At 38.3% G+C, this 18,528-nt stretch overlaps 1 protein-coding gene across 7 annotated transcripts in view; it reads right to left on the bottom strand.

Moving 5' to 3' along the window:
• Positions 1 to 8,649: 8,649 nt before the first annotated feature.
• NRIP1 (nuclear receptor interacting protein 1) overlaps positions 8,650 to 18,528 on the bottom strand; it is a 105,019-nt gene continuing 95,140 nt past the window's right edge. For all 7 annotated transcript variants that reach the window (XM_055279305.2, XM_063640665.1, XM_063640663.1 and 4 more), the window contains one exon: positions 8,650 to 15,935. In XM_055279305.2, the coding sequence (XP_055135280.1) occupies positions 12,128 to 15,604 (3,477 nt within the window). In that variant the 5' untranslated portion in view covers positions 15,605 to 15,935 and the 3' untranslated portion in view covers positions 8,650 to 12,127. The remainder of the gene's footprint in view (positions 15,936 to 18,528) is intronic.

Genomic DNA, 18,528 nt, shown 5'->3' with positions numbered 1-18,528 from the left:
TAATAGCAGCTTCATTCACAATTGTCAAATTTTGGAAGCAACCAAGGCATCTTTTAATAAGCTAATGGATAATCAAACTATGTCACATCCCATGCAATGGAATATTATTCAGTGATAAAAAGAAGTGAGACATTAAGCCACAAAAAGACAGGAAGAAACCTTAAATGCACATTACTAAGTGGACGCATCACTCAAAAGGTGACATACTGTGTGATTTCAACTACGTGACAGTATTGTAAAGGGCAAAACTGGTGGCAGTAATCAGCCATTGTCAAGGGCTTATCATAGAGATGAAGGTAGGGATGGGTGAATCGCAGGGGAGTTTTAGCGCAGTGAAACTATTCTATTGCCAAAACCCATAGAACATGTCGAATTGAGGGTTGGTCTGGTGGGCTTAATTGTGGAATACTTTGACACACACACAAAGGGTCATACATTTGGATATTATCCAGAAGAGGACATAAAAAAAAATGAATGAGCTTCTTGGAGAGAAGAGTATAAAAGACTAAGGTAAACTGTGGTAAGAAAGAATAGTCTTGAAAAGTAACTGTAAGTGATTTTGTCCTCATGAGCAGAAATACACCATCCTATGGACAGAAATAATACTGCATCAAAACAGTGCTTAAGCAAGCTACCCTACAGGAATGTTAATTCCAGTATACATTTATTTGGTAATCAGAGATAAGATAAGCAGGAGAGATTCACTTTTGTAATGGCAAAGCGGATCTTTCCAAAATGCCTCACAGTGGAAAGGAGGTTTGCAGTGTGTGAGGAACTCTGCAAACGCCCACTCAAGTGCAACAATATAACTGGTAAAAATTATTTAAAAAAACAAAAACAAAAAAACAGGCCAGGCACAGTGGCTCATGCCTGTAATCCCAGCACTTTGGGAGGCCAAAACCGGCAGATCACTTGAGGCCTGGAGTTCAAGACCAGCCTGGCCCACGTGGCGAAATCCCATCTCTATTAAAATTCAAAAATCAGCCAGGTGTGGTGGCGCATGCCTGTAATCCCAGCTACTTGGGAGGCTGAGGCACAAGAATCGCTTACACCTGGGAGGCAGAGGCTGCAGTGAGCTAAGATCTTGCTACTACATTCCAGCCTGGACGACAGAGTTAGACTCTGTCTCAAAAAAATTAAATGAAACAAAACAAAACAAAACCGTCTGTTTTGCTAAGGTGATATGGCATATGAAGAAACAGTAATAAAGAAAATTTCTTAAATCCTGATAAGAAAAATGAGAGTCCATGGCACTAGAGCCATGGCCTTCTCCTACTCTCCCTCACAGTCTAATGTGATGAAGCTCCACTCAAGTTGGGTGTGACCGGGAAGATGAGGTTCTCCCTCCTCAGCCTCTACTTAAGGATGACAGTATCTCTTTGGGATTGGTGGGAATTTCTCATCCCTGTGAAGCTCCATGTTACAGGGGCTAAATTCCAGGCAAATTTCTTTGAAAATCAGGGGCTGTCTTCCTCTACCCACCCCCGCCTTCTCTTGCCTCCACTCCAGGTGTGCCAGGCCAAGAATACTTGAGTGTCATTGCCTTCACCCCTGCTCACTCATCAGGTAGAGGTTCCCCACTGGAAAAACAAGCTGAAAAGACCAGAAGCAACTGTCTCTACCCAGCTCCCTACTTCCAAAGCAGGGGTGTCACTCTGCGAGAAGTAGGCCACTATCTCTGTCCCCAGATCTCAAGCAATGGCTCAGAAATTTTGCCCAGGGGATAAGGCAGGCCATAAGAACAAAAGGGCATATTCTTTTTTCGAATTGCTAAGGCAATTTGGGTACCTAAGCATGATGTTTGATGGTGTATTTCTTAGGTTGCTGTTTGGTTTGGTTTAGAGGGGGGAGAACGTGGTTGATAAGGCCTCTTATCTCTCTGTAGTCCGTAGTTTCAAATCCCAATTCTACTAGTTTACAACCTTACCCAAGGGGGAAAAGACGCTGGGAAAAACAAATTTGATTTCAAATCTGCAGACTCACAAGAAACTTCCTATCTTCCATGAGAGTAAAAAAGTATGAGTATCCTCTGTATAGTTAGGTTAGAAGTCTTCTTGGTTTCCTCAAGCTAGAAAGGAGCTTACAGGAAGAGAAGAGCATAGGGCAGATCCCCCTTTCCTTAGCAAAGCTAGGGACATTGTAATTCGAACTTCTCTGTCCTCCTGCTAAGTACATCTAGCTGTCTCCATGGTCCTTCTAAGTCCACAGATACCCACCCGAAAATGCCCCCTTTACAGTCTTGAAGCATCAGTCTTTCTTGGTGAGGGAAGAGGGACTGTTCCATCCCCACTGGAAGCAGATCTCCTCATCCTGGATATGCTCTATATTTACATTGTTCAGAGCCATCTGGAATGATCTAGAATACAACAAGAGTGATATCAACCCAGACCTTACTTTCTCTCTTTGGGGTGGGGTGGGGATAGGAAATGAGGTTTTTGAGGGGGGCAAATAAAATGCAATAGTTAAAAAATAAAATGTTGATTACATTAATTTCTGGCATCAGAATAAAAGGCAATCATAACTATCGGCACAGCTCCCCAGGTACTCGGGAGGCTGAGGTAGGAGAAGTTCTTGAATCCAGGAGGCGAAGGTTGCAGTGAGCTGAGATGGCACCACTGCACTCCAGACTAGGGGACAGAGCAAGACTCTGTCTAAAAAACAAAAACAAAACAAAACAAAACAAATGTATGTACTAGGCACTCACTGAATGTAAGATTAAGAAGATACACTTTCTTGCCTTCAGAAGGAATACAAAATTACAAAGTATGTTGTTAACCATTGTAATAAGTGCAATAAGCCTTTGGTATTTCAAAGGGCTGAGAAACACACTCTGTCCGACAATAGTGAATTAGGGAGGGAGGGCTTCTTTGAGGAAGTAAATGTGTTAGGTTTGAAAGATGAACAGGAGTTTACCAGGTTCAGAATGAGCAAAGGAAGGAAGTATTTTAGGCAGAGAATGTTAGGTGACTGAAGGCACTGATGCCAAGAAAGCAGGAGCACTCAGGAAATAGTGATACAAAGTTGATATAAGAGATAAGCTTTTGTTTTCACATCAATTTAATACACCTTTATTAAGCACCCACTGAATCACCGAAAACCTGGCGGTTTGGTCTTCATAGATAAGTTGCCACCCTCAAAGCCCTCTACTGAAGGCACACTCGTGCTACATGCCAAGTTCGTAAGTGACACTGGTTTCTTGCATTTCCATACCGCCACGGACCTGGATTTCCTTGGGGATCTGAAATAGCCTAATGCTAATTCCAGCTTCTATGCTGGTGAGGGTCTTATCAGCAAGGAATTAGTTGAACCACACTCAGCAGGAGAGTATATTCTCTGCTATGATTGATTCTGGATAGTTCAGGAGAATGCAATCCTATGAAACATGATATATTCATTGGCTAAGTTTCAGGACAGACCATGAATTCTGATCCCAGGCTCACTGCAGTACTATCTTCAGCTTCCCTGCTAAAAGCGAAGCTTCTGAGATGCTCTTGCTATTGTTTGGAGGAAGGTGTGGTTCAGCAGGTAATTAGGTTTTTATTGGCAAAATCTGCAAAGTTCCCATTCTCGTTTCAAGAACCAGTTTCTCTTATCAGGACTTTCTCAGTAGAGATCATATTTCTGCAGGAGATTTGAGAAGGCAGAAGGGAGAATGTCTGACCTGGCCCAGATAGATCATGAGCCCTAGGCTAGAGGTGACTAGGGAGGCTGGGACTTGCCTCAGGGACGTGGTGGCGTCCCTACATTATACATTACTTAGTTTCCTTCCAGACAGGGAGGGGAGCCTTTCATTTTTTTGTTTGAGATCACCTTTCATTCATTCTCTCATTTGGCATACATTTGTTGAGTAACTGCTATGTATCAAGCTATGAACCAGGTGGCTCATGCCTGTAATTCTAGCACTTTGGGAGGCCGAGGTAGGCAGATCACTTGAGGTCAGAGCTGGGCATGGTGGTGCACACCTGTAATCCCAGCTACTGGAGGGGCTGCGGCAGGAGACGGGCTTGAACCCGGGAGGCGGAGGTTGCAGTGAGCCGAGATCCCACCACCGCACTCCAGCCTGGGGGACAGAGCAAGACTCTGTCTCAAAAAAAAAAAAAAAAGATATGTACTGGGCACTCACTGAATGTAAGATTAAGAAGATACACTTTATTGTCTTTAGAAGGAATGCAAAGTTAAAAGTATGTTGTTAACCATTGTAATAAGTGCAATAAGCATTTGGTATTGCAAAGGGCTGAGAAACACACTCTGTCCTACAATAGTGAATTAGGGAGGGAGGGCTTCTTTGAGGAAGTAAATGTGTTAAGTTTTAAAGATGAATAGTTTACTAGGTTCAGAATGAGCAAAGGAAGGAGGTATTTTAGGCAGAGAATGTTACGTGACTGAAGGCACTGATGCCAAGAAAGCAGGAGCACTCAGGAAGTAGTGAGTTCTTATTTGGGAATGTTTGAATATGGAATGATTGGTGATGATGCACAGAATGCTGTTAGAGGGTAGGAGAACGAGTTGAAAAGGTGAAAATGCAGGCAGAGCCAGAAGTCTAAGGAGCTTGGAGGACACAGAATTAACCCCATGGGCTCACACTGGACACTAGTAGTTGTATCACTTTTATTTGGCTAACACATGGATTTTTCTTGTTTTAAAAATATTTGAATTAGAATAGCTTTACCTCCTCCATTTAAGGTAGATCCACCCCTTCCTACAGTGTTCCACCAGAAGCCTTACATTCTTTACTACTCCCCCAGGCCCCTAAAGACAAGTGAGTGTGCAATTTCATGAGCAATAAAAAGTCACCAGAGGATTTTAGGCAGATTTAACAGATTTGTATTTTAGAATGATTGCTCTAGCAATAGTGGCTATTATCACAACTGGGAAGGGGAAGCAGGCAGGCCAAGTAGATGCTAGAGCAATAACTGAGGTGAGACACGATAACGCTCTGGGTTAAGGCAAAAGATACGGGTTGTAAGCTACAGATTAGGAAAGTCTTCAAAAAGTGGCTAGCATAAGAAGAGTCTGCTGAGGACCAACATTTTTAGAAATAAGCAAATTTCCAACAAAGGGATAGAAGAACAAATTGGGGAGAATGGTTGTATACTGAATTCAAGATTGGGGCATGTTGAAGTGTAGCTAATAGGTTGACAAGCTGGATATCCATGAGTGGTAGGAAACAGAAGACAACTAGACAATTAGAAGGAACTTGGAATAAAGTATGAGGTGCTTGAAGACATAGGGATGGCTGTTTCTGCTGAAGATGTAATGAAGGAAGAGACAGCTATAAGGCAGAATATCGGCAGTTATGGGATCATAAATCTGTTATGAGATCAGATGAAATTAGCATTAAGAAGAGAACTAGGAGACACTGGGTTGTGAAAACCAAAGAGAAAAGTGGGTCAATGGCTTGCCCAGGCCAGAAATGCAAGTAGAAGGAGTTGCTGCTTCCGACTTAGGCCTGCCTGTTTTCTGAGTGATCTTTGATTGCTACACTCTTGGGATATATCATCTATAATAGTCAAAGTAGGCCAGAACTTCACCCTTACCCCTCTCAGTCTCCCCAGAACAGGCCTTTCCAGAGTGAACTACAAGCAGGAAATCTCCCCTTCAGAGGGTTGTCTATTCCTTGGCAGGTAGACCTGACTTTAGTAGTAAGGGCACAAAATTCTCTGGGATGCAAGCAATTCCAAAGGGATCTAAAAGACCATCCCTGCTGCTTACTTTGGAAAGATTATCATGATTATCTTTATTAGCACAAAACTATGTAAAGTGAGGTAGATTTTATTATGGAGGAGAAAGTGTGGGTAAGAGCAGGTAATCATGCTTGAGCCCCCTAAGCCCTAAATTCATCTACCCTCTGGTTAGACTATCCCGAGTTTAACCAGGTGTTAAGTCCCCATTTTTGACCACTTAGGAGATAAAAATCTCTTTGTGGATGTTGTTGGGGGTGGGGAATGGAAGTTTTTTTTTTTTTCCCCCCACATTGTTGTCAACTGCCCTTAGAAAAGCAGAAAAGAGCAAAGAGCTCTATGGATAAAAGCCCAGATTTTTATGGACACAGGGAAAGGCCACTGCAGCTTTAAAGAAACACTTTCTCTGTTGAAGTGGGGTCGGAAATGTAATGGAAGTAGGTAGCACACTCAAAGGCATGGTCTTGTGAGAAAAAGTATTTGTCATAGGAAAGCAATCAGGGAAAAGGGAGAGAAAGGCCTTCGCTAGAGATCTAAAACTTATTGATCAGTGTGTGTTACAGCATTGAACCCACTGGTATTATTCCCGTACTTTAGTCTCTCCCACAGACTGGATTGAGCCCGTTTTTATCCACCTTAGGGTATCAGCACTCTAAGTGCTTTTCTAATGGACATTTCCCCCCTAAAAGTAAGGTAATTGAAAGGAGAAAGCCATGATTTAGAAGTTGGGAAAGTGGCGAAGGTTTGTATTACAACTTTGGTTTTTGAAAGTGACTACAAAATTATGAAGGGGAGAGAAACAGGATCTCTCCCAGTATTCTCTCAAGTTTTACCTAAGCATTTCTGTATACTCAAAGATGCCACTGTGAATCAAACAAGAACATAACAACACTCAGAAGACATGGGCAGAGAAGCAAAATGGCCAGGTAAGATGTAAAATGTAACGAGGCTAGCTGGCACATTCAATCTGGTGCTAAAAGTCTTTCAAGGACTTGAAGCTGGCTTGTGGAAAGATTAGCTATTAATGTTCGCCAGAGGCAACCCTTCGGCCTTTAGAGAAGATCGTAGTTTTCCAATGATAAGAAAATTACCCCATGGTTCTATCCTTGAATTATTTTATCAATTAGCTAAGGGAAAATACAATCTCAGACAATGCACCGTACCTGCACTGCGGCTCTATTGTGTGGCATCATTCACATAGCTTTCCAAAAATGCGGGCTATGACAACTATAAAATGTTAGGTCGTTTTCTTTCCCAGATATGATCTCAGAGGTGAATGTTTCTCAGCTCAAGTGAGGAAAAGGAATATTCCAAAAGGATTGCAGCTTTTCTTAAGGTTTTGAACACATACCAATGAAGTTTGGTAAAGGCAACAGAGGGAAAGCAGGTTGTCTAGGACTTTGTGTCAACATAAAGACTGTAAGAAGACTTTTGAATGTCTCAAAAATTCTCTTCTGACTGCAAAGGTATACTATTTCAAAATTTGGTTTACTGATTAAAAGGTTTATATGCATACTTTTAGACGCTCATGAGGGCATCAAAAGTGCAACAGCACCTCCCCAGGACTGGAGTTTATGGGACTCTCTTTCCTATTATTCGGCCTCCAACTCAAGTACATAAATTTTGGTTTTTAGAGTGAGAGTCTTTACCTTATTTATGAAGATGGAATCTGAAAAATGTTGTAGATATTGTTGTACCAGCCACTTATAGAGAACTGGAGTATTAAATGATGCTAAATGATGCCAATAGCTTCCTTTACCAACCTTTATAAGGTGAGATAGTATTAGATACAAGTTTTATAGAATAAACAAAAAAATTACCAGTATGCTTAATAATGAACATTTAAAACCTATTTCCTATGGCCAAACAGGTCATAGTTGAGTGATACCAGTGGTAGGAAAATAAATTTCAAAATTACTTTTGTTGATGATTTTCCACACTAACAAGCTTAAAATAGAACCTTACATAGTACGATTTTAATCTGAATTGATTTTTAAAGACCCTCCATATTAAAGTCACAGGCACTATTTTATAATCAAGAATAGCTAACTGGTGCTTCTCTTCATAAAAATCCCTCCTGGGCAATTCACTACTTGATGCACTTGTCAGGGTTTTTCGCCATATAAATAAAACAAGACATGGTTGTGCATCTCTCATTCTGTTATCATACAAATAGCAAGAAGCAATTTTTCAACATTTTAATAATGTAGAACAGCAGGAAGTATTTTTATTACTTGAACATTTTTAGACATCTATAAACCTGTTAAGAGAGAAGCTGCATGGATTATAATAGACCTATCTGGGTCCCAGGAAACAGAATTCCTCTTTGGGAAAATGTCTTTCTCATAAATTATCATTATTTGTAAAAATAAAAGTTCCTAAGCTGTAAGTTTACCAGGGTACAAATTTTTTTTTTTTTTTCTTGGAATCCACTGGTCTCTAATACTTATTACGTATGTATGTTGCTTATCAATTACTCATTACCTATACACATACAGCATATATTTAAACATGTATACATGTCTACATACATACACATTCATTTTTGGAAAATTATTAAACTCCTTTTTCTTTTACTTAAAATAAACCACACCCATTGAAAACTGGATTAAAGCCTTCTGCTAAAGTCTTATCCTAAAATGAAGTGTGTACGTATAAACATATAGTCAACATTAATTTTGAATACTGCACAAACTATTTTCTAGTTTAAAAATTTACAGTGATCAACTAGTTACACACTGAATCATGGGAGAGAGGCTATAGGCTGATTGTCACTTTGAGTTATGCCTTAATTACCCTGTTTCTAGTGCACTAACTTGCTAGTCACCTTCTTTTTTGTCCCCTTTATTTTTCTGAGAAGGGCAAAACATCCTTGAAGATCAGTTATATTCATAGCAATGTGTATTATGTTTACGGAAAACCTAAAAACCAGAGAAAGCCCACAAAATAACAGTCATTTCAAACCAGAGACAATGCATTTTTTCTCATTTATTCAAATTCACTGCAGGAAGTAAACACTAAAAGATTAAAAAACAAAACAAAAAAATTCACACTGCAGTATGTACAATTTCATGACATATGAAGAAATTAAATTTCTAATAAAAATGGCAAATTATATTACTGAGCAGATCGCATCAAACTTGGTTGTGTAAACACCAGAATTCTTACTATGAATGGTAATGTGCCTGTATTCCAGTATTGCTAATACTGGGATACTCTTGGAATAACGTTTGCAATGGGATTAAAAAATTCATGAAAGTAGTTGTGTGAATTCTTTATGTTTAAAAGTGGTTGACAATTAAAAAAATTCTTTAAGACCCTTGGATTCAAAGCACATTCTTTCACAAAGCTTAAACCACAGACGTCATGTCCAGAAATGGAATACTGTCATGTTGGGATGAACATCTGATCTGATTTGTTAAGACATTTTGCCAAATGCACAGATGCACAGGGTCCCCCATGCACTTTTCATGCAGCAGGTAATCACAACTTAAATAAAAGGTTTATTCTATACATTTGTCCAGACTTGCAACTGTATACATACATGCACAACTTTTAAACCTGATTATATTTACACTTATACATGGAATATACAGGAACCAAAGAGATTAAAAGGCTTTTCTGTTGCATTAGAACAATACAAAATATGTATTTTTCATTAAGGAAATCACTATTTACATCACCTTTAAAAACCGATTTTAACATCTTCATGTAACAAGTCAATATATATATATATACATACTATATATATATATATATATATAAAATATATATTCTCACCAGTTTACTCTTCTGTAAGATGCAGCAGAGAATAAACAGGTAATGAATGCTACCTTACTGATGTCAATGAGAGCTGTAGTACCCTTTCACAAATGACTTTATTAGAAGAAATTGTCTAGATATCTAAAATAGTCCTTGAAAATGTGTATATGTGCATCCTTGTATCTACATATGCATAAACAAAGTGAATCTGTGGATGTATGCCCTTTCTCACTGTTCTTTAAAATCACCCTAAATTCAAATTGGGAACATTCTCTAGTAAATCAGAACAGCATTCTTTGTGGTCATGTTTATTTAAGTATTTCATATTCTCATTCCTTTGTTAACAACAACGAAAACAACCAACCAACCAAAAAACAAAACAAAACCCACAAAAAAAAAAAAAAAAAAAGTAGCAATGCTGGCCCTTGGTCTTTTCCCTGACCTAAATTTCACTCTCTTGTAAAAAGGTCATTTCCCCCTACCCAAGGGAGAATACCAACATATTTTTTCTGACATACCTCTAAGGCTCCAAACCTTCCACAATGATCAAGAAAAATCACTTGTTTAAAAGCTTATTTATACAGTGTTGACAATAAGATTGTCATAGTATGGACATGGAGTAGAATCTATTTAACTGGCCAGTGGAATTTTGTCAGAATAAGCCTATGTCTTCACTTCTCCATGATGTTGCATAATACCCACTCCTATTACTGTACAATATTTCCAGCAGCTATTTACAAATCATTCTGAGGAAAAATAACCATTTAGGGTTTTAGATCATATTAGGAAATCACACCTACTTTTAATATAAAAATCTTAGAAACCACTTCAAGTAGAACAATTTTAAATCAATATCCTTCTAACTAGTAGTGATTAGAGAATAATTTTTGACAGGTCATTTGCTAACCTGGTTCACAATTAAAAACAAAATATCTGATGAATGAATTGTGGATTGTACAAACTGAACATAAAAACAGACCAGTTTCACAATTGAAACCCCATGTGGCTTCAATAATATATTAATTTCTCCTAAGACAGTATCAACATTTACTTTTCATCACTATTTTAAAGTAAAAGATCCAATGGAGTGATTGTGTACAATTCTGTCATGTATATGTGCCCTTTGTACTTTTTATTTAGTCAATCTGAGTTTAGTGCCTTTGTTGGGTTTAAACTAAATGTTGTAACCTTTGTTGGCATTGTTCTTAGGACAATGGTTTTAATAAAGGTTAAGGATGTATTCAGGAAAAGTTTCCAAACCATCCTGGAATCACCTGAGTTTGGTAAGTGGCCCTGTTTTTCCATCCCTAAGGCTACCTAAGTAGATGTTACTCATTAGAACACAAATAATCACAGGTTTTCCTGAGATGTTGAGCCAGATATGAAAGTTATCCCCTCCACCCAATTTTTTTGTCATAAAAAGTGTTCTGAACCCGATTTCCAAAGACATAACGGTAATATATGAACTACAATATTGCAAATTTTGAGCTTATGTGTGACTGTATTGGGGAAAATAGAGGCATCACATAGTTTTTTTTGTTTTACAGTCTCATGTTCTGAGGAAAGTCATAAGCCATGGTTCTCAAACACAAGAAACACCTAGAGAGCATGTTAAGATGCAGATGGAAGACTCCAGGTCCACTTAGCAGAGATGCTTGTTCTGTAGATCTGAGATGCTGCCTATGAATCTGCATTTTAAAACAAGTGCTCCAGATGGTTCTAATGCAAGTGGTCTGAGTTCAGCTTTAAGGAATCCTGGTCATAAGACTCGCAGGTACCACAGGAATGGTGAGAATTAACTTTTACAAGAGATGGTGAAAACTGTCCAAAGAAAAGCCATTTTGCTTCTGTTAAAAACAATTTCTTAAATATTCAACTTTTCAGGAAACCACCTAAAGATAAATGTTAACTTTTCTAATTCTGTAAAAGGAGGAGTATTAATTTAGTAAAGTAGTTAAAATACAAAAAATGGAAATCTGCCTTTTTTTTTTTAAAGGATCTATCAAACTTCCCTCAATTGTAATCAATTTACTAAGTAGCACAAGGTTTAAAGAAATATATATTGAAAAGGATCAGGGTGGGACAGACACATTGGGAACCACAAAACCTCTTCCAAGAGTTAAAAATAAACACCTTTTTTTTTCTTTTTAGCAAAAGTGAAAAATGTAAGCATATATTTTTCTAATTTATTTTTAAATTGGATAATAAGCTGTGAATCAGCACTAGGTTTTTTTTTTTTATTGGATAATTATCCTTTAAAGAGTTGTTTAACAGTTTGGACTTTAAAAAATGTGTTATGTAGGCTGACTTCTGAAAAACAAAATGAAGTACCCTAATAAAGGCAGCAAAATGCATTAATCCACTATGAATGGAGTTTTACATTTTAATTTATGCCTATTATTTATGTTTATAAAAGAATTTCATTCATAGGCTACTCACAGTTGTTATCTGATGCATACAGAAGTGTTAAACAACCAATTGCTAGTTCAGTAGTTTCCTCATGACATCTAATGTTAAACAAAAATTAGTATGCATATTTCAACATCACCAGTAACCAATACTTTTCAAAATGAAAAAAGTTTCAATTATACCATGCTTTTTTCAAATCATGCTCTTATTTATACAGATCTCAAGTTCATACTCATTAGTTTTAAAAAGATCCAAAACTGGATGGCAGGTACATTTTATTCTGATTCTTTCTTTATCGTTAGCACGTTTCCCAGAAGTCCATACACTTCTCCATTTGCGCTGTGTGGGCGAGAAGCATTATTTCCCATATGGCTATTGTAAGGGCTTCTTAAATTAAAGAAAGAAGCTTTCGATTCTGCAGTAGGAAGTAACTCTTCTTTGACTGTGACCTGTGAGACACTTTCAGCAGATGAAGGCTCCCTCCAAATGTCCTTGTCTTGTGTTTCTCGACTGGTAACAGAATTGCCTCCTTTCTGGAGCATATAATATAGTATTGGGTTGGTTTTGGTCAATCTTGGAGAGTCTTTTTCATACTCATTCTTCTCCGCATCAGTGATAACCCACTTAATGGGTCCTTTCTCACTGGGCATGGAACACCCATTCAAAAGCCCAGATTCTGGTCTAGACCCTGCACAGCCTAAGTGCTCAGGGAAAGTAGGACTCACAGGAGTTTTCACTACGCCTGGGTATGAAAATGTCCTGTTATCCATGCAACTGCTGGGCTGAGTGGAACTGTACATCAGTCCATTTAAAGAAGAAATGCTAAATTCAGGTTTGCTGTTGGTCACATTATTTTTGTGTCCTTTCTTTTTACTGTCAGCCACAGAGTTACTTCTGTGCGGGGACAAATCTCGCACACAGTTTTCTGAGAGAAGCAGCTGTTTCAGAACATTAAAGCTTTTGCTCTCTCTGGCCCAACTCCTGTGTTCACTTTCGCTGGCTGAGCCATGACCAGCAGGATATTTAAATTCAAGATCATTTCTGCTAAATTTCAGCTCTTCCTGGTTAAGCAAGGACCCATACAGTACTTCTGGAGCACTGTGATGGTTTGCAGCATCAACAATGTTGTTTTTCATCTTTTTAAATGGATTTTCTAATGGCTCAGTATAAAGCTTCCTTTTCTTAGGGACCATGCAAAGATTCTTTGATTCTAGAAGTGCCATTTCATTATTTCTGTGACTCTTGTCTGAATCATCTGCCAGGTAATTATCTTGATTTTGTCTTAGCAATCGACTTAACAGACCATTCTTGGAGAAAGAAAAATCCTGAGGTGAAACAGGCTCCGATTTAAAGTCTTCGGACACTGGTAAGGCAGGTGCGCTTCTTTGCACAGCAGGAGCCATACCCAAGAATGGGGCACTCTTAGCATCATGGCTCAAGTGCACATTTGTGTTAGGAATTTGTAAGTCATCACAAGGCTCAGATTTTATTTTCACCATCAATATTTGTTCACTTAAAGCTCTCTCTGAGTGTTCCTGAGTACTTTCATCTCTTAAGGGAGTTTTCTCTTTCTTTTCACTCTTCCCTTTGTTGGGGTTCCCCAGGAGCAACTGGAGGACAGTACGTCTTTCAAGCAGATTTTCTATTTCAGAACCAGAAAGCCCTGGTTCAGGACCTGTTGGTTGACTACTAAATGCTTTATTTTCTTCAACTGCATTCGTTTTATTTGAGAGCAAAGGGCTATTTAATCTATCAATCATACCTATCGGTTTATCTGTGTTTCCAGTTAACAGCTGTTTGCTGGGTCTCTGCTCTTCCACTGACATGGAAGACTGCATTCCACATTGTGCTAAATTTTGTAACAGCTTACTGGCACTAAAAGTTGCAGAGTTTTGTGCACCTTCATTTTGGGCTGGTTTCTCTCCTGGTGGGTCTTTGCTTTTTGTAAGGTCCATTGAGTGGTTAGATGCAGTATTTGTTAGCTTTTCAGACTGAGTACTGCAGGCATATGGTGGGGAATTCCATTTGATGACCACAGAGTGTTGAGAGAGATTGATGGGAGACCCTGCTTTGCTCGATGTAAGTAAAGGTGGAGTGCTCACTGGAGTAGTCCGGTTTGTACTGGGGCTTTCTATCACAGAAGTCCTTGCATAATTTTGTGTATTGAACTTGGTCACATCATTGTGTACTCCCTGAGGGCTGGTGTTTTTTTCTACATTTTCTTCATTCTTATGGCCAAGTAGCAATTGAAGAAGTGTTACTTTCTGGTGTGAGTTTAGCTTAGAATTCTTTGAGGTATCTTGATCTTCTTTGATATCTACATCTGGGACTTTTGGATCCCAAGTGTTTAGCAAGGACTGAGTAAAGTTATCCAGGGAAACAGGTTGGTCAGATTCTAATTTTTCAGTTCGGTGTTTGCAAGACAAGTCTATGGGAACACAGTTGGAATACGAACTTTCATCACCACTGCTGTCATCTGTAAAACTAGGATTGTTATCTGAATATTCATCAATAGTTGTAGGTGTACTACTTTCCTCAAAAATGCTTCCTCTCTCACTGTGACTGTGCTCATTCATTGGCTTAGGTATAGTCTGGCTTTTAAGAAGATGTAAAAGCAAACTATTGTTAGCAGCTTGTTTTATATTGTTTCTTTCCAGTGAGTTCTTATAACCTGCATTTTTCGGGGAAGAAGGAATGATACCCATTGGATTTTGAAATGCTGTAGCACTACTTTTGCTAGCCATCAGTTTGCTTGATGATGTTCTTGCCTGACCATTAAGATGGCTTGACATTCCTTTTGGGAGCTGGAAACTGCCAACATCCTTCTGGCCATTTTCTTGCAATCTGGCCATAGCAGCAAGTCTTTCACTTGCTGCTTGATTTGCATTTTGCGTTTTTAAAGCGTGTTCTCGAGAATACTGCTGCAAATGGGCTTCACTTGACAGAAGTAATGCTAACTGACTACAAGCAACACTAGGTTTAGGTGAGGTGGCAGGACTAGCCCTTTTTTCCACCATGCTTGCAACAGCCTGTAATCTTGCAGCACATGACAACGGTTCACTCATGACCTTTGTTCCACTTTGTCCAACATGATGAGGAGACTCTGCAAACCTATCTCTGATGAGGTTTTTAGTCACATCAGGAAGATTCGTATCAGGCTTTTGATCTTTAACTTTACTTTTCTTCAACAAAGTTTTTAAGTGACTTGATGCAACACCATAGCACCTTAAATCCTTCTCCACTTTTAAAGAATCATGACTGAGGGCATATCCTTGCTCCTTGAGGCTCTGCCTAATTTGTTGTGACAGAGCAACAGTCTGCAGCCTAGAGCTGAATGACTGAAGCAAAGAGGCCAGTAATGTGCTATCCTGTTTGCCTTTAGGCACACTGTCAACCATGCCAGCTAGCAAAGCTTCCTTCTTTACGTTTAAATTTACGATAGAATCAGACAGTCTCTTCCGCTTTGCTGCATTCCAGTCCTCAGAAGACTGCAACAGTCTGGCTTTTTTGAGGTGCAGCATGCCAGATCCCTGATATGTATGTGTATTGAGAACTGGACCATTACTTTGACAGGTGGGAAATGCACTGCCAGAAATGTTAAAGTTCTGATCCTCTTCATTATGCCCAGCAGACTTTTTGTCAATGGCAGTATCTGATCCCCCTGCTGCCTGATGCATTAGTAATCCTTCTAGGTAAGTTAAAACAATAGAATCCTGGTGCACATCAGAGCCAAGCTCTTCTCCATGAGTCATGTTCAATAGAAGTGTTCACAAGGGCTTGGTTTCTATTCACTTTAAAGAATGGTTTTCTGTGGTGAGTGCGATGTAACTTTAATAAATGAGTATCAGTTTATCACCTTCCATCGCAATCAGAGAGAGACGTACTGTTACATTCTGTCCAAGATTTCTTCTGGCAATGACAAGATAAATGCAGTCTGACCACAGAGCTGATCAACTTCTATGCAAGGAGGAGAAGAATTCCTTAACACGTAGGTCTGTAGCAGTAAGCAGATAGAATCCTTAGTGAATATATTCCTTTTCCTTCTTCATCTTTTGTTCCCCATGAAATGCAAGTATCAGTGTTCTAAAAAAATAAAAATAAGAATAGTTAAGGAGGCAGAACTAAAATCATGTTATGATACCTACAAGCAAAATAATACAGCATCTGTAAGTGTATATATATATTACATATAAATAATAGACATATATATGGATTATAGTCACTTTAGCAATTTGTTTTATTGCCGTTTCTATTCAATTGAAAATGTCTACTGGAAATCCTGTGGGTTAATCCATACTGTTAAAATGATCAAATCATTAGAGAAGAGAACATACTTTAATGTTATATAACCATCTTCCAAAGCCGCCAAGTCTCTGAATTTTCATAAGTACCTTTCTGCAAAGTAATGTGAATGTTAAGTCTCCTTTATAGCTTTATAGCTCTACAGGGGAACTAGAACTTGCTTCCTTACATTACTGGGCACTTAGGAAGAAACAAAAGTAGATGTGCAGAGAAAGGAAAAGAGATGCAGACTCTGATGAGTCTGATGTGAGGTTGAGGCCAACAGAACAGATTCATTTCTGACATCATCCCCCAAACACCAGACATTCCATAAGTAATTTTTAGAATTTCTGTTTTCAAAAAAATGAAACCACTAACAAGTTGAAGATTATTTTGTGAGCCTGTTCAAAGTGTGACCATCTTACTCATATTCATAAACATTAAAATACAGTCATAAACTTACCTACCCATAGTTTTTACCATGACTTATTAAAGACAGAGGGGAGTGATTCTTTTGATGCTTGCTCAGGGCTATCAAGGGTTTAATGTAGTTCGTTAGTAAATCCTTACTCATGTGCTCTATGGAGAAGTCTTAACGTCAGGTCCATTCCTTACAGATACAGAAGACAGGGAGGACATAAACATATATAAGAAGTACAATGGAGAATGCCAAAGACATTTTAGTCACAGTTTAAAAAATATTCCAATGATATTTATTATCTAAGAAGATACCAAAAAATTTCCTATCACTAACACATACACAACAGAAGCAGCAAGAACTCGTTGCATTTCTGAAAACTTGATAGATTAAGTGTCAAAACCGACCTAAGGAAGGGGGTCCATTACACCTTTGGAAGAGAAGCTGGATTAAATTCCATGAAGTTTGTTTTTCAAGATGCCAGAACATTTTGTTCAAGTTATTAGACCTGAAGCTATCAACAAATACCTTGGTCCCCATGGAATTGAAAAGATAAATTTTAATTGAAAGACTACCCTGCAGCTTTTTGAGTACAATGCTTAACTCTTAAGTCAAACTTTAGGAAAGAATTATCTGATTGTGTCAAATTGTTGTATTGATTAAAAGGATAAGAAATGATAGCCAAAGAAAAAGATACAGAAAGGAGGCAGCAACAATTAATTTCAACTGTGTAAGGAGTAGGATGAGAAGAGACCTTCTTGAGATTCCAATGCCACCATTTTAAAAAGTTTTGCCATAATGTACTTAAGATGGATATTTTAAGAGGTTAATAATGATATGGAAATGAAATGGTGATGACGACTGCCACCAAATATTCATTCTCCCATTTTCCTTTACTAATAAAACCCTGACTTGTTTTTCAGGGAGTAGGGAGGTATCCCAGCTAAACGCTACTTTTTTTTTCCCCCACATTGGTATATATCTTACAATTGATGGCATGTTGCTTAATTGGAGGCTTATTTTTCTTTCTTAGTGGTATAAAACATAAGGGTACATTTTACAACTGATAACATCTTGGAGTTGAGGAAACACAGTTTTCTAATTCGCTTAAGAAACTTAATATGGCCGGTCATGGTGGCTCACACCTGTAATCTCAGCAATTTAGGAGGCCGAGGCAGGTGGATCGCCTGAGGTCAGGAGTTTGAGACCAGCCTGACCAATAAGGTGAAACCCTATCTCTAGTAAAAATACAAAAATTAGCCAGGTATGGTGGCGTGCACTGGTAGTCCCAGCTACTCAGGAGGCTGAGGCAGTAGAATTGCTTGAACCTGGTAGGCGGAGGTTGCAGTGAGCTGAGATTGCGCCACTGCACTCCAGCCTGGGTGACAGAATGACACTCCATCTCAAAACAAACAAGCAAAACAAAAATAACAACTGCTAATATACAATTAATTCTCAAATAGTTAAGACATTTAACAACCATTTAATGGGATATGCAAATCCACTGTATTTCTTTCCATACCACTGCCAACCTTTTTGTTCTTGGGTAGAATCAAGAAAGTCAAAATCATACCAGTCATTTGAAAAGTGGTTTGTAAACAGCCATAAAATATACTTTATTTAAGAATAAGAATGAAATAAGGAGCATCTTTGAGTTCATATTACTCCTGTTATTGCTATTCTACTTTTTACTGTGCTTGATATAATTTGCAAAGTATTATTCATTGCTTTAAAAAGACTGAATTTACACATTTCTGAATTTACAAAGCAGATTTGGAAGTTGATTTAAAAAGGAATTACCAGTTTCCTTGTAAAGGAGCTCTAACACTGTATTTTACCATTTATTTACCTCTCTACCATTTATTTCCTATCTTCACAGAGAAAGTAGATGACAGATATTAAGAATAATCATCTCTTAATAATCCATTTTTGGCAATCAGCTTTCTCAGGTTGAAAATAATTTCTTAAATATGAAAA

The sequence above is a fragment of the Symphalangus syndactylus genome, chromosome 5, assembly GCF_028878055.3.
Source record: "Symphalangus syndactylus isolate Jambi chromosome 5, NHGRI_mSymSyn1-v2.1_pri, whole genome shotgun sequence".
Lineage (NCBI taxonomy): Eukaryota > Metazoa > Chordata > Mammalia > Primates > Hylobatidae > Symphalangus > Symphalangus syndactylus.
Note: the sequence above shows the minus strand (reverse complement) of the source record. Positions and strands in the feature narration are given on the sequence as shown.